Raw genomic sequence first — 17,585 nt, forward strand, 5'->3', positions numbered from 1 at the left:
ACATGCATAATGTGTGTGTAATAAATATATACACACATACTACTGATGCATCATAGTGTGTGTATATATTCATTGAACCAGTTTCTTATTGGAATTTACATTGTTGCTAAATGCTTATCATTAATACTTAATAAAGTATTAATGTCTACCTATCTTCATTTTGTCTACTTATTTCATAAGGTAAGTTCTTGGAAGTAGAATCACCATGTTTATGGCATTGTATGTTTTTAAGCACTTTATGTGTACCGCAAATTGCCCTCTAAAGTGATTTTGATAGACACCCTATTGACAAGCAGGCAGGAAGAGAGTGCCTGGGTAGCGATTGTAAGGGAGGAGGAATGAAGATGGGAAAGTGGTATGCTTGAGAAAGTGTTAAGGAATTTGATTTGCTTGGGACAGCTATCAATTAAAAATTTATTATTATTATTTTTTCTAGAGACGGGGTTTTGCCATGTTGCCCAGGCTGGTCTCGAACTCCTGGGCTCAAGCAATCCACCTGCCTCAGCCTACATAAGTGCTGGGATTGATAAGTGCTGGGATTGTAGGCATGAACCACTGTGCCCAGCTGCAGATACCAGTTTTAGAAGATGGATGGGAAAGGTTAGTTTGGATCATGTTGTAGATTGTTTTAATATTTGAGGGATAGTTTTTAAGTAAGGAGTAATAAAGTTTAGACGTGAAGCTTAATCTTATAGCGCTGAGTATGATAAATTGGAATTTGAAGAGAATGGAGGTAAAGAGAACGTTTAGACTATCCTAATTTTCTATGTGAGGTAGTGAAAGCCAAAAGTGGAGAAGGAAGTAAGTTGTGTGTAATAATCCATAAATAGAATTCATAGGATATGTCAACAGTCAATTGAATTAGGACTGGCACTCATTCTATGGCGTCTCAGTAAGGAGGAGCAAGGTTATGTGTTAAAAGTTGGGGAGGGCTTGAGTATAGATAATTGTCCTTGCTACTGTGGAAGAATGTCACAGGGAATTGGAGTAGCTTAACCAGAAGATTACTAAGCAGCAATTTTATGACTTTCTCCAGAGAGATTCAGCATTTGGAATTGTGTCAAGAGCGCCAGAAGTGGCTGTCATTCAAACTGGGTGTTGGAAAAGGGTGGGAATGGGAAGGGAAGAGGACAAAGGATACTATGGTGGTTTTGAGTATATTATTGAAATGACTGACTGATAGTGAAGTCCAGGTTGGGTAGGGAAATGAGTGAAGCCAAACAAGGGATATAGACTGAGTAGGAGGTTTTTGTTCCTTTTAGTTTTTTTTACTCCCTCTGCAGTATTGATTGATTCGTTTTAATTATAATGAAAATAAACATATAACATGTTTATTATTTTATACGTTCACATCTCATCTGAGCATTATACTGCCTGTTTTACAGATGATGGAACTGAGGTCCAGAGATTAAAGTGACTTGTTCAAAGTTATCCATTACACATTGGAGCTGAGATTTGAACCTTATGTAAATTGGCATTCAATAATTATTCTCTGGCTGTTTGGTTGAGCTATCAGATTATTCAGAATTAACAACAGAGTTGCTAATAAGTTCAGCGTGGATTTTCTTTAGTGACAGAATTGAAGTAAAATTACAGGAAAAGATTCAGAATTGAAGTAAAAATTACAGGAAAAGATTTAGAACTGCACCTGATGCTGGCCGGGCACAGTGGCTCATGCCTGTAATCCCAGCCCTTTGGGAGGCTGAAGCGGGCAGATCACTTGAGGTCAGGAGTTTGAGAACAGCCTGGCCAAAATGGCAAAACCCTGACTCTACTAAAAGTACAAAAATTAGCCAGGCATGGTGGTGCGTGCTGGTAATCCCAGCTACTCAGGAGGCTGAGACATGAGTATCGCTTGAACCCAGGAGGTGGAGGTTGCAGTGAGCAGAGATTGCACTAGAGCACTCCAGCCTAGGCGACAGAGCAAGATTCCGTCTCAAATAAAAAAATAAAAAGAACTGCACCTGATGCCGTATCTTTATTATTAAACCAACATTAATTGCAGTAAAACATTATATGTTATATTATATTTGAGTTTTGTTCTGTTTTGTGTTTATGAATTTGATTTGGTCTTAGTTGTATAAGTACATAAGCATGAGGAATTGGTGTATGTTTAGATTTGTGCTTAGTACAAATTAAATTACCTTACAGTTAAAGACCCCCAGTGGATACCTGAAATTACAGGTAGTAATGAACTCTGTTTACATTGTACTTTTCTGATACAGTCATACCTATGATAAAGTTTAATTTATAAATTAGGCACAGTAAGAGTTAACAACAATAACTAAAAATAGAACAATTATAACATGTAATTGTTACATTACCTGATACCCTGCCTGCATCATTAGCAACTCTGTTGCTAATTTTGAATAATCAGATCTTTCACTTAACCAAACAGCCAGAGTAAAAGTTATGTGAATGTGGTTTCTCTCACTCTCAAAATATCTTATTGTACTATACTTACTTATTTTGGGGTCTGTTTGACCTCGGGAAACTAAAACCACAGAAAGTGACACCTTAGATAAAGGATGACTACTGTAGTAACATTAAAAGTCCATGAGTTTTTGTTTTTTAAACTTTAGAGTCTTAGAATTCTCACATCTCCGAGATACTGTTCTGATTGGAATTCTCACATCTCCGAGATACTGTTATAGTTGAGGAAATTGGAAGTGCAGAGTGGTCATGTGATGTGTTCAAAGTCACATTGCTAATGCATGACGTACCCTATACTAGACAAACAAAACCTCCCGATAAGATACTATTTTCACTGCATCCTGCTGCCAAGCACATGAAAAACTAAGTTGCCTGATTAGAAGGTGGATCTAAACAGTGATTTTATTCTTGAATATCCTGTTTCAAGCTTTTGTTTCTTTGTTCCTTGTTTTTCCTTTTCCTTTTCAAATTTTTTTCCTCCTCCTTCTGTTTTCCTGCCTTGGTCTCCCCTTCGGTCCTGTCTCATTCCACTCATTTTCTGTTTAAAAAAAAAAAAGTCCTCTGGTTTAAAAAAAATAATTATTATATTATAATATATAAATATTTATAATTATAATTATTTATAATTATAAAGTTAAAACGTCCTATAGTCCCACTACCAAAGTATATCCCTACCTAATATCAATGGTTAGCACTGTTAATGTTGTATTTCCTTCCAGCCTTGTTTTATTAAGTGGAAGGAGACTTTCAGTCTTTTTTGTTTTTGTTTTCGAGACGGAGTCTTGCTCTGTCTCCCAGGCTGGCGTGCAGCGGCGCAATCTCGGCTCACTGCAACCTCCGCCTCCCGGGTTCACGCCATTTTCCTGTCTCAGCGTCCCGAGTAGCTGGGACTACAGGCGCCTGCCACCACGCTTGGCTAATTTTTTTTTTTTTTTTGTATTTTTAGTAGAGACGGGGTTTCACTGTATTAGCCAGGATGGTCTTGATATCCTGACCTTGTGATCCGCCCACCTCGGCCTCCCAAAGTGTTGGGATTACAGGCGTGAGCCACCGCGCCCATCCTCAGTCTTTTTTCTAATATATATATTTTGAATGTTGCTGGCATATCTCATGTCTTTTTTAATGCCGTGATTTTTTCACTTAATCACTTACAATTAGTTCTGTACCGTTTTATCTCGTTGAGGAATTTATGCTGTTTATGATATTTCTCTCTTGAATCAATGTTGCATACTCCCTTTGTGTATCTAGGCATTTTTGCAGTTATTTTTTTCCTAAAGGAACTTTTCTGGTAACATGATTTTTAGAAGCTACATTGTATACAAAAGAAGGAAAATGAATGCTCCTACCCATTGTACTCCTACCTTCCCCAGTGATGTCTGTTGTTGTATGTTTCTGGATTAGAAAAATTCATAGGCTCATTTTATACTTTTTTTGTGGGCTTTTTTCCTCACTTAATTATATTTCTTGGGAATCCTCCTATATCCATATGTAATCAGCTCATTTATTTTCAGTGCCTTTCCTCCTCCGAGGCTTGTCTCCCTTTATTCATCTCCAAACATCAGCCCCTCTTCTCTGTTTCTTTCTTTCCAACTGGTCTCTCGTATGCTTTCCTCACCCTAATGTTTCTGTCTTTTCCTCAGTGTTTCTCCGGGATTTATTATCTTTATTTTTTCTAGGTAACTTTGATGTCATTCTGGTCTTCTGTATGTTCTTTCTCAGAATTTTCTTTATGATCAAAACTTACCCAACGTGTTTTTCTGAAATGTTAATCCTATTTAAAAGGAATATATTGTGGCTTTCTCCCTTCTCTGTCACCCTTGTTTAATTTCCATTTTCTCATTTATTTTGCTCTTGCAGTAGTAACAAGAATGATGCCCAGTGCTGTTGTAATTCTTCAAACTAAAGTATGTGACATATTCATTGCTTTAGTTTCTTTCTTAACATACATACAGCCTCCAATGGTATCTGTGACTACAATTAACTGGTTAACTAGATTCAGGTATATCTCCTAGAAGCAATATATTTTGGCAGTTTTAGATAACTGGCTATTTTGTCCCATTGTCCGAAGTGTTGCCATGTTCTCCCTGCCATTTTTCAATATTTGAAAATTGCTGTTATCAACTGTAAGTGTAATAATTTTCTTTTCACTTGGTAATGGTGGACTAAAAGACAAGATTTCTTGCATTTCAGTGTGTCCTGTAGCATTGAGAAGCAAGTTCTAGCCTGGTGACCAGGAAAATAAAACAGAGAATCAACCTTTGGTTTGGACACATTATGGTTTATTGACCCTTCTAATTAGATTTATTATTATTGCAGTGGACTCCTACATAATTTCCTGATGTTCATCTTTTGTGTTCCTTCCAGTACTGTCCACTCTAACATACTTTCATGAGGGAGCTTGATATAAGACAGTTACATCCCAAAGGAGCCCATTCCCTGTGTCTTTCCAGGTTGAGAGACTTCTACATTTATTTTTTATGTATGCCTAACATGCCCCTCTCTAAGTAACTTAAGAACTATTTAGTTTTCCTTACTTAAAAGCAGTTTGAAGTGTAGTTCTGTATTTCTGACTTTTTGCTCAGGATTGTATCTCGCCCCCCAACTTCTTGGTAGGCTCAGTTCTCAGGCTGCTAAGAAGCACTTACGTGATAGGTGCTGTGCTAAATACTCTACAGGGATGATCTCATTTAATACAGACACAACCTTTAGAGGCTGTTTTTGTTATCAGAGGAGAAAATAGAAATGAATAACTTGTCCAAAACCATACAGCTAGCAAATGATCTGTTCTGGTATACTGACCCTCACACTGTATGCTCTTAATTATTACAAAATACTACACCTATAATAACTACCATTTATGGAGTGTTTGCCATGGATTAGGCACTTCATGTGCTGCTTTTAGGTTCATTATCTTCTTTAATTCTTCCAACAACTGTGAAAGGAAAAACTGGTTCAAACAGGTGAGGTAAATGACTTGTTCACTGATTCCTCAGGTTTCATATCTGTAAAGAGATGAATAGTGTCAGATGTTTTTTACCTTGAGACAGAACAGAATAAATTGTAGGATTTGTCCCAGCATGCAAATATACCAGAAACCAAATTTCGTGAAACACTTACCCTTAATGTACTCCAGTACTTTCTCTTCTATATAGTTACAAAATAAATGCCAGTCATGAACCGCTAAATTGGTTTTATCACTTCCTACTGGGTTATAACCTGTAGTTTCAACCATTCCTTTGGAGGCTAAAGGTGACTAAGGTTCGTCCAGCTTCAGTATTCTGTTGTCTATAATCAAGCCAATCACAATCCTAGGTATAATCTAACCTTTTGGCTGATGCATACATTTTTGTAATATTACTAGTGAATGGATCTCTAATACCTGTTTTAAACATCTCCAGTTTTCAATATTTAGCATGGTATAGTCCATCTGGAAAATACGGATTGAGATATGTATGTATTCATGTTGTAAGTAGAAAATGTGTTGGGTGAGACATGAGTGATCTATCTGTGTATATATAAACATCTTGGTGCTAAAGGTCTTTTTACAAAATTTGCCAATTGGGTGCAGGCAAGACTTGCCAGAGATGAGGGATTAGTGAATTTAGTGGATTTAGGGGGAGGCAGATGTCTAAGTAAAACAAATAAAACACTTAAATTGGAGGTATAAATTAAGTTTTTTGAATTTTGATATATCTGAAAATTCTTCAGAGGTGAATTTGTAATGCATGTCTAATGTTTTAAATATTAATTTTCTTTAGTCTATAACTCCCTCAGTTGTTGGATCTACTAGACATTCAGTATGTGCCACCTTTGAAAATAATACTCTGTGGTCAATAAAAAATAAATAACAAGTATTTAAAACTCGCTGTGTTTAGTGAAATTAAATTTTAATCAAAACAAGTTTTTATATTTGATCATGTGGATAGATTACCCTTGAGAAATTGGAAGCAAATTCCTTTTTAATACAGTAGAAATTCTGTTCAATTTATGTAGATTTTTATAGCATTAGGCTGTGGTTTAATTTAAAAATAATTTGACATGCTTGTTAAAATACTCATGATTTGTAAACATATTAAATGTATATTTTAACTGTAAAATACAATTTAAAAAATGCTGTATGAGCCTAATATTAAACTATTTGCTTATAAATCTGCCTTTTTTGTTATTTCCCTTTAGGTTGGATGGAGTACTGCTCGTGATTATTACACGTTTTTATGGTCCCCTATGCCTGAACATTATGTGGAAGGATCAACAGTCAATTGTGTACTAGCATTCCAAGGTAAGGACTGAAAACTGCAGGACTCGATGAAACTAGATGTCTTATTGCCGTTAAAGATGTTGTACTCCATTGTAATGATTTGTTCAGGTATGTCCAGGGTAGCAAAGTTGAATTAATTTGTGTCTTTACTTAGCAAAAGCCCTAAGAATGTAACTGTCTAGTGTAGGCCACATGATATTTTATGTAGACATTTAAAAGTTATTGCTTGTTGTCTTAACTTTCACTGAAGAGTGGGTTTCTTGTTAGATATTAATTTTTGGGGATTGTTTTTCAAGTGAGAAAACAATACAATAGTGATAACAGATATTAGAATAATGTAACAAAAAAGAGGTGAGGAAATAGTCCAGATGAAAACCACAAAAATGATTAACAGAACTTATAGTTATTTGAATTCTGTCATGTGTAAGTTCCTTTATTATAAAATGAATATAAAGTAATATAAAATTCATTTTTGTGTTAGCTTGGCATAATTTACAGAATTTTAAAGATACTCTTATTCAGGTAATTCTGACATATGCTACAATATGGATGAACACTGAGGATGTTATAAGTCAAATAAGCCAATCACAAAAAGAAAAATACTGTATAATTCCACTATATGAGGTACTTAGAGTAGGGATAGATGCAGAAAGTAGAATGGTGGTCCGCAGGGCGTTCAGGTTCCCTTAAGGGAGGAATGGGGAGTTATTGTTTTAATGGGGGTAGAGAGTTTCAGTTTTGAAAGATGAATTTTGGAGATAATGTTGGTTGCACAACAATATTAATGTGCTTAACATTGAACTATACACTTTAAAATGCTTGAGATAGTAAATTTTATGTGTTTTTTACCACAACTTAAAAATTTGAAAAAAAAAATAACACTTACTCAGACATCTATCAAAGAATTTACTGCAGAGTAATTTTGCATTATAATTTTACTGACTTTAGGGTTGTATTAAAGTGAATTCTTACTCTTGTGTATGTCATAGATTTCTTTTGGTCTGCTGAAGTTTGTGGACTCTGTCTCAGAGTAATATTTTAATGAATATAAAATAAGACAAAATTGCAAAGAAAACCAATTATATTGGATTAATTAAAATATCACAGTAACAGATTTTTGATATATTAATACATGTGCTTCAAAATCTGTGTAACAAGATGTATTTTATTGGCAGATTTAATCACTGCCATGATTTCCAAGTAAGATAACATTGAGATACCTCTAACAATTGTAATGTGGTATTAACATATAAGTAATTCCTGTTGGTGACAAAAATCACAAATACTGATAATCAAAGTACATGCTAAAATTTTAGTTAAATGTTAGTAAAAATAAAAATATAATGTTTTTACCATTAAAGTTGATGGATGACCTGAATTTTCTTTATCCTTTGACCCCAGGTTGAGCATTCTCTAAAACTGCCTCTTTGCTATTGAGAACTTTATTTGCCTTTGTGTTTAAAAAAAAAATTCTAGGACTTTATTGCTCTTCCCTGGGACTGGCTATTAATAATTAAGACTTTTTCCTCTGGGTTTCTCATGTGTTTAAGCAATGGGCTCTATTAAGAATGTTCTTATGTTAACAGAAGTTTACATTTTATGAATCATTACTTTAAAAAAAGTGCTCGGGATTATGAGATGAATGATTTAAAATAAAGTTTATTGTCTCACACATTTTCACATGTTTTAATGCAATTTAAAAATCGTGTAAATCTTTTTTGTTTGAGCCGGAGTACCAGTGTCACCCAGGCTGGAGTGCAATGGTGTAATCTCAGCTCACTGCAATCTCCGCCTGCTGGGTTCAAGCGATTCTTGTGGCTCAGCCTCCTGAGTAGCTGGAACTACAGGTGCTCACCACCACGGTTGGCTAATTTTTGTATTTTTAATGCAGATGGGGTTTTGCCATGTTGGCCAGGCTGGTCTCAAACTCCTGACCTCAGGTGATCCACCTGCCTCGGCCTCCCAAAGTGCTGGGTTTACAGGTGTGAGCCACCATGGCTGGCCCTAAATCTTTAAAATGAAACCTCAAATCATTTCTCCCTTATCTGATCTGGTTTACCATCTTCAGAATGTTAAAAATTAAATTTGTTTTAACAAACTAAAAGAAAAACCTCTAAAAAACCAAACTATACTAAAATATTTATTTAATGAAAATACTTTGTTAGTATGCAAATGCTTGCTTCAGAAAGGAACCAAAAAACAGTTTGAATTTGGGATAAACATTTCTAGTATTACCGATTTCTTTTTTTTATTTTTATTTTTTTGAAACAGAATCTTTCTCTGTTGCCCAGGCTGGAGTGCAATGGCGTGATTTCAGCTCACTGCAAGCTCTGCCTCCCAGGTTCACGCCATTCTCCTGCCTCAGGCTCCTAAGTAGCTGGGACTACAGGTGCCTGCCACCACGCCCGGCTAATTTTTTTTTGTATTTTTAGTAGAGATAGGGTTTCACTGTGTTAGCCAGGGTGGTCTCGATCTCCTGGCCTTGTGATCCGCCCACCTTGGCCTCCCAAAGTGCTGGGATTAGAGGCGTGAGCCACCGCACCTGGCCAAAAATTTTTATAGTGATCCCTCCCTTGAGTTTTAGTTTTTGTTATAGTTGCTAAGAGAGAGCATCAGCCTGTTTTAAGGGCAGCATAACTTGGAGCCTATGCACATAGCTTTGGTATAGTGATTTCCAAACTTAACTGTAATTTGGAATCACTGGAGTGCTTTAAGACATACAGAAATTTATGTCCCACCTCCAGATGTTGTGATTTAATTGGTCTGTGGTATGGCCTGGGTTTTAGAATTTTGGAAAGATCAACAGGTGATTCTGTTATGTTGAAGTTTGGGAGCCAGTGGCATGGCAGACAGTTTTTAGCAAATAATTGTTAACATTATCTAATTGATACGGTCTTATCCAAGTTAAAATGTCCTGTTTTTTATCAGGCAATATCTGACTGGATTTTGGTGACATGTGCAGAGCAGCCTTCTAAAATAACTAGGCTCAGATTAATCAGCTTCAGATGGTTTAATTAAAAAAAATTAATACACTTTTTTGGAGCAGTTTTAGGTTTACAGAAAAAATTGAATGAAAAGTAGTTCTCTTGCAATCCCTTACACTACCCTTCCCTGCTTTCCTTAATTTTAACATCTTGTGTGCTCCATTTGTTACAACTGATGGACCAATATTAATACACTATTATTGTCTGAGTTCGTAGTTTACATCAGTGTTCACTGTGTGATGTAAATTCTGTTAATTTTGATGAATGTATGAAGACGTATACCTACTGTTGCAGTATCGTAAAGAACAATAACTTCACTCCCCTAAAAGTCTCCTGTGTCCCACCAACTCATCTCTCTTTCCCTCCTGGTAAAACCCTGGCAACCAGTGATGTTTTACTGTCCCCACAGTTTGCCGTAAAATGTCATAGAGTTGGAATCATATGATATGTAGTCTTTTCAGATTGGCTTCTTTTACTTAGTAATACGTTGTTTAAATTCCCTTATGTCTTTTAGTGGTTTGAATAGCTCATTTCTTTTATTACTGATTAATATTCTATTGAATGGATGTATCATAGTTTATTAATCTATTGAAGGAGATCTTGGTTGCATCCACGTTTGGCACTTACTAATAAAGCTACAATAAACACTCTTGTGCAAGTTTTTGTGTGTATATAAGTTTTCATTTCATTGAGTAAATACCAGGGAATGTAATTAATTAATTGTATGATAGGTTCAGTTTTGTAGGAAACTGCGAAACTGTCTTCCAAAGTGGCTTGTACCATTTTGCATTCCTCCCTGCAATGAATGATGAGAATTCCTGTTGCTCCACATTTCAGCAGCATTTGATGTTTTGGATTTTGGTGGTCTGTTTGTTTAAAAACTTTTTTTCACTTTATTCTGAATTTTGCATATGTTTGGTCTAAACATTAATTGGCACTGTGAGTTCATGGAGCTTGCATATATAAAGATATTTCCTTATGTTCTGTGCCAGGAAACCAATATGCAGAGGATAAAACTTGTGGTGTAATATGGGCAATGATTTAGGTCCTCATAGATGTTTTTGGATAAGGAAATGTTATAAATTATATATGTAGTTTATCTTTTAATAGCTTTTTTTAGATAATAAAATTTAGGTGTGTATTGGAACCAGTTTTGTTACATTTAAAACTTCTTTCCTAATGGCTGTTGTTTTATTTTTAATAATTTTTATTGTGATTGGTTTCCTCTTAAAAAATAAGTTAACTGCCAGGTTAACTTATTTTTTCAGTGGTGACTCACACCTGTAATCTCAGCTATTTGGGAGGTTGAGGCAGGCGGATGGCTTGTGACCGGGAGTTAGAGACCAGTGTGGGCAACATAGCGAGACTCCATCTGTTGCAAAAAAAGTTATTTAATGTGTTATAGTGACTATTGCATTTGTTTATTAGGGACTTAGAATAAGTTTAAAAGTGGTTAAAAGAGAGAGAGAGAAAAGCATCCAGTTTATTTCTGTTAATACTTCAAAAAGATTTTTGGGCCAGATGTGGTGGCTCACGCTTGTAATGTTAGCATTTTATGAGGCCAAGGAGGATGGATTGCATGAGCCCAGGAATTTGAGACCAGCCTGGGCAACTTGGTGAAACCTCATCTCTACAAAAAATATCCCCAAAATTAGCCAGGCATGGTGGTGTGCACGTGTAGTCCCAGCTACTTGAGAGGCTGAGGTGGGGAGGATCACTTGAGCCCAGGAGGCTGGGGTTGCGGTGAGCCGAGATTGTACCACTTCACTCCAGACTGGGCGACAGAGTGAGACCCTGTCTCCAAAATTCATGGGCACTAAGCATAAATGCAATATGTTTTACAAGTTTCTGAAAATTCAGCAGTTCATTTTTGAGTTTTGAAATTCAGAAATAAAAGCATATGCCTGCCTAGAACTTTTTTGTTGCGTAAGGAAGTCAAGAAAAGCTTAGTCATCAAATATTAGAGTTATAGAAGGGCTTTCAAGCATAATGCAAATCACTTTGCTCATTTTGTGGATGAGTCATGAGAATCCTGGAATGCAAAACCCAAAACATCTAGCAGTACCTAAACGTGATTGTTTTCCTAAATGAACCCTTATTTGTTTATTATAATCTTGTTGAACACTAAAGGCACAGTCTGTAAAATTCGACTCGAAAATTTTGTTTTTACTTTTTCCCATTTTATTTTCAGTATCTATCTGACAACAGTTTTTCCAGGCAGCTTTAAATTGCAGCTCTGAATAATTAGGTCTATCTCAAATGGTTTTGAACCATATTTTTTAGCAGTTTATTTTAGTGAAGTTTTTGTTTTTTAAAGAATCAGACCTTGAGGCTGGGCGCGGTGGATCACGCCTGTAATCCCAGCACTTTGGGAGGCTGAGATGGGTGGATTACCTGAGGACAGGAATTCGAGACCAGTCTTGCCACGTTGTGAAACCCTTTCTCCACTAAAAATACAAAAGAATTAGCCAGTCGTCGTGGCGTGCGCCTGTTAATTCCAGCTACTCGGGAGGCTGAGTTAGGGGAATTGCTTGAAGCAGGGAGGTGGAGGTTGGGGTGAGCCGAGATCAGGCCACTGCACTTCAGCTGGTGACAGAGCGAGACTCCGTCTCAAAAAAAAAAAGAGTCAGACCTTGAATACCTAGTTTGTAGCGTTTCTAATGTCTTGATGCCAGAGCTGATTAATTATGCTGCATATTTGTTTTCTAGTTAAGCTTTTAAGTAAGCCTAGTGGCTATTTGGAAGTTGGTATGAATTAGTAAGTTTTTAGTAGAGATTAGAAGGGTGGATTTTTAAAAACTTTAACAATGTATATTGCCAGATACATGTCTATGATATTTGCTTATTTAAACTTTGTATTTTGAAGTAATTTTAGATGTAAAGAAAACTTGCGAAAGTAGTACACAGAATTTCTGTATGCCCTTTGCCCAGCTTCCTCTCATGTGAGCATCTTGCATGACCATGGTACATTTATTTAAGAAAACAGTAGTTTAATAGTGGTATAGTACTATTGACTAAAGTACAAGCCTTACTCAGATTTCACCAGTGCTTCCATTACTGTTCTTTTTCTGTTCCTAGATCCCGTCCCTAATCCCTCTTTGCATTTAATTGTCATGTTGTCTTAGTCTCCTTGGTTTCTCCTTATCTTTCATAACCTTCACTTTCTTGTAAAGTACTGTTAGCATTTTGTGTTGTTGTTGTTTGTTTTGGTAGTAGCTTGTCTCTCATCTTGGTTTTGCTCATTGTTTTCTCATCATTAGATTGAAGTTATGCATTTTTGGGAAGAATGCCATAGAAATAGTACTGTACCTTTCTCAGTACATTTTATCAGGGAGTATGTGATGTCCATGTATCTTATTACTGGTTATAATCTTGATTGCTTAAAATTGTGTCTTCTGGGTTTCTCCACTGTAAATAAAGTTATTATTTTTTCCCTTGTAATTAATGCATGTTAAAAGGGAGCTACTTTGAGACTGTGGAAATATCTTGTTTCTCCTCATATTTTCAGCCACTAATTTTAGTATCCCTCCGTGCATCTTGCCTATGATTATTGTGGTGTTTGTCTAATGAAGTTCATTACTTGTGTATTTATTAGTTGATCATTATGTTAGAAAGAATTGTCTTCTTCTCCGTGGAATCATTAATTTCTTTTGTGAAATAAAGTCTAATACCGTATTTTTTTTTGTTACTTAATTGTTTCAGCTTTAGCCATTGGAGCTTTTCAAGTGGGCTCCTGTACTTTTTTTGACATGCTCCACCCCTCCTAATTTCATTTTGTGGACTGCTACTTGGCTTTAAAGCGCCACAAGAATTTATCTTACGTTATATATTGACTGCCTCTCCTCTCTGTTTTTTTTTTTTTTGATATGGAGTCTCACTGTGTCTCCCAGGCTCAAGTGCAGTGGCGCAATCTCGGCTCACTGCAACCTCTGCCTCCCGTGTTCATGCCATTCTCCTGCCTCAGCCTCCTGAGTAGCTGGGACTACAGGCACCCACCACAACGTCCAGCTAATTTTTTTTGCGTTTTTAGTAGAGACGGAGTTTCACTGTGTTAGCCCGGATGGTCTGGATCTCCTGACCTCGTGATCCGCTTGCCCGGGCCTCCCAAAGTGCTGGGATTACAGGCGTGAGCCACCGTGCCCAGCTTATCCTCTATGTTTGTAAGGAGAAAAGCCAGCTGTTTTTTAAAGAGTGAAATCAGGCAAAGTAGGTATAATAACTGAGGCTGAAAATTTCAAGGCATGAAAGAACAGCAGGCATAGTGATTATAGCTTTTGGGGTAGATATTAATAAGGTAAGATATTTATCTTTGTTTATTCGTTTCACAATTGTTGTTTTCTTTTTACAAGTCATTGTGGGGAATTCTGAATTTTTTAATATGTATATGCACAAATATGTACACATATATGTGCCCGCAATGTGTGTGTGTGGTATCTATGGTGTTTTAGAGGTTTGATGTAGTTGTAAGGCATGTACATAGTAACTAGTAATGTTAGGTTTACTGTGGAGGTATGTAATTTTTACGCTTGATCTTAGCCAAAAAGGCTGAGAAGCGATAGGAAATGTTTATTTTTTAATATAAAAAGTACTGTGTGAGCTTTGGGGGGGAGGCAAAGATTAATTTTAAGTTGCAATAATCCAGCAAAATTTAAAATGGGATAACAAATTGAGGAAAGAAGGGGGCAAATATTGAACACATTATTCTAGATACTATAAATATATTATCTATTTGTTAAAATTTTGGATCTCTGAGACAGATGGCCTTTTTTTTTCTTTAATTTTTTTTTTTTAGATGGAGTTTTGCTCTTGTTGCCCAGGCTAGAGTGCAGAGGTGCGATCTTGGCTCACTGCAACCTCCACCTCCCAGGTTCAAGCGATTCTCCTACCTCAGTCACCGGAGTAACTAGAATTATAGGCATGCGCCACCACCCCTGGCTAGTTTTGTATTTTTAGTAGAGTCGGGATTTCTCCATGTTGGTCAGGCTGGTCTCAAACTCGCAGCCTCAGGTGATCCACCTGCCTCAGCTTCCCAAAGTGCTGGGATTACAGGCATGAGCCACTACCCCTAGTTTTTTTTTTTTTTTTTTTTTAAAACAGATTAAGGGCCTAAGGGCCTATTTATTTATAAATAAATAATAGTGGTAGAGCTAGAATTCTGAATAGAGCTGTGGGGTTCTAAAGCTTTTTTTTTTGAGACAGAGTCTCACTTTGTCACCCAGGCTTGAGTTCAGTGGCACCATCATGGGTCATTGCAGTCATGACCTCCTGGGCTCAAGCGATCCTCTCACTTCAGCCTCCCTAGTAGCTGGGACTACAGGCACATGCCACCACACCTGGCAAATTTTTGTATTTTTTGTAGTGACAGGGTTTCACCATGTTGGCCAGGCTGGTCTCAAACTCCTGGCTCAAGCGATCTGTCCACTTTGGCCTCCCAAAGTGCTGGGATTATAGGCATGAGCCACTGCACTGGGTTCTAAAGCTTATTTTTACCATACTACACTAGCAGACCTCATCTTCTTTTCTGCCTTCATATAGTTCATGTGTGCAGCATATTCCTTTAGTTAATATCTCTCATTTACATGTAATGAATGTCAAATTGGAGGGAAGATTTCTTTACATGACATATTCCCATCCCCACTCCCAGTCCTCAGTAGATTTTTATATTGGTTCTTCGCTTGCTCCTCCTCCAGCCTGTTTCCCATTTTAAAGTATATACTTGCTTCTCCCAGATGAGTGGGTTTTGCCCTAAAAGATACAAGGGGAAAGAATATTCTGGGGGGATATCCTCCCAGGTTTAAGCTTAAGGATATAAGCTTAAACCTAAGAGAAGAAAAGTTTTTAACTTTGAGGAGGAAGGAAGAGTCTAGTTTTGATAATTTGTGAAAGGAGGAAGGACATATCCTAGATATGTGCCAAGAACAGTGTGTGGAATGAGGTACGGCAAGTATTGTTAAATTGAAATAACATGAATTTTATAATAGGAAGTTTAATAATTTTGTTTGTTAACTTCCTCTTAGGATATTACCTTCCAAATGATGATGGAGAATTTTATCAGTTCTGTTATGTTACCCATAAGGGTGAAATTCGTGGAGCAAGTACACCTTTCCAGTTTCGAGCTTCTTCTCCAGTTGAAGAGCTGCTTACTATGGAAGATGAAGGAAATTCTGACATGTTAGTGGTGACCACAAAAGCAGGCCTTCTTGAGGTTGGTGTTCACAGTGAGATAGTGATTCACTGATAACTTTAAGAACAGAGCTCATGTTGGTTGGCATTTTAAGAACTTTAAGGTTACGTGAGAGTTGCCACAAAGATCGAATGCTTTAACTTGACGCAGTGGCTCACGCCTGTAATCCCAGCACTCTGGGAGGCCGAGGTGGGAGGATCACGATGTCAGGAGATCGAGACCATCTGGGCTAACATGATGAAACTTTGTCTCTACTAAAAATGCAAAAAATTAGCCAGGCGTTGTGGCGGGCGCCTGTATTCCAGCTACTCGGGAAGCTGAGGCAGGGTAATGGCCTGAACCTGGGAGGCGGAGGTTGCAGTGAGCCGAGATCACGCAGCTGCACTCGAGCCTGGGTGACAGAGCGAGACTCCGTCTCAAAAAAAAAAAAAATTCCAATGCTTTTTAACTAAAATAATAAATTTAGAGTGTCTTTTTGAAATGCTTAAAAAATCTTTCGGACATAATTATGCTGTTGGTTCCACTGTGGCAGGGACTGTCCCTAGGGCCTGTCCTTATTTTGTGCATAGTAGATAGTGCAGTAAGTACCGATTGGGAGAGTGTAGGTCTAAAGCTTTCCTACGTTCCTTTGCCTAACTTTTTGTGGTGGAGTAATCATTTCATTGTAGAATGTTACCAATTTGGGGATGAAGCTGCTTGGGATAATGGTGTAAATCAGTAAATCTAACTGTAAGATGTGAACTTGGTTTCACTACCATGAGCATTCTCTTTCTAAAGTGTGGCAGTGAGGCAGGAGAGCTTCCCAGTCTCTTAATTTAGATTGAACATTTTTAGAATGATTCCTGTTGTTGTATTTCTGATGAAATGGATAAGCTTAGATTAACCATAATTTAAAAAGAAAATTTAAAAAGCTATTTACTATTTACTGTTTTTGTAAATATAATATGGAGTCATGATAATGGCTTCAATATAAATTTACTATGTAGATGGTCTAATAATGCCTTATGTATTAATTTTTAGTAGTCATTGACAGAGAAAATAGAGTGACATTCTTTTCTCATTTTAAGATCACATTTTTCAGTATCTTTATCCTATACCTAAAAAATTACAGTGCTATATTTGAGTTATTGTGATTACTTATATATAGTGCTCTCTATTATAATAATAAGAAAAATAGCTTCTCAAATTGGTTCATTATACATTTTTGGCTAATTTATATTCATATTTCTTCTATTGCAGCCGTTGCTTTTTCTTTATAGTTGGATAGATTTTTTTAACATGTAAATATTGAATGCCTTTGATTTTACTTTTATTTACCTCAAAGAACTGAGACTGGAGCAAAAAGACAAGAGGTTACAGATATAATACTTTTATTAGACAGTCAAACTAGGTTAGGAGGAACCAATCATTTTTTATTGTGAATTCTTTCATATCTTTCCTTCCCCTTTCCAGAAATTCCTCTCTTATCTTAAAGAAATGTAACTTTTATAGGGTGACTAAAACATTTTGTGGTGCAACTGCCTTGATGATCAAGGTTTTTAGCTTTGTATTTGAATGCCAGTCAAAGATGCTGAAACAAGCCCAGATCTTAAGAATGCAGTTAGTATTTATACTGTAGCTTTTTGAATACTTATTAGACCACCCTCATTTCAGGGCCTCCAACAGAAAAGTGATGGGCATTTTGGCATTCACATCTATCTTGTACTTTTTTCTTCAAGTAGATTGA

At 36.6% G+C, this 17,585-nt stretch overlaps 1 protein-coding gene across 12 annotated transcripts in view; it reads left to right on the top strand.

The window, feature by feature from the left end:
- TAX1BP1 (Tax1 binding protein 1) overlaps positions 1–17,585 on the top strand; it is a 91,723-nt gene that overhangs the window by 10,301 nt on the left and 63,837 nt on the right. For all 12 annotated transcript variants that reach the window (XM_033191899.1, XM_033191901.1, XM_033191903.1 and 9 more), the window contains exons 3-4: positions 6,610–6,712; positions 15,693–15,880. In XM_033191899.1, the coding sequence (XP_033047790.1) occupies positions 6,610–6,712; positions 15,693–15,880 (291 nt within the window). The remainder of the gene's footprint in view (positions 1–6,609; positions 6,713–15,692; positions 15,881–17,585) is intronic.

Source organism: Trachypithecus francoisi, unplaced genomic scaffold (assembly GCF_009764315.1).
Source record: "Trachypithecus francoisi isolate TF-2019V2 unplaced genomic scaffold, Tfra_2.0 Lachesis_group4, whole genome shotgun sequence".
NCBI lineage: Eukaryota > Metazoa > Chordata > Mammalia > Primates > Cercopithecidae > Trachypithecus > Trachypithecus francoisi.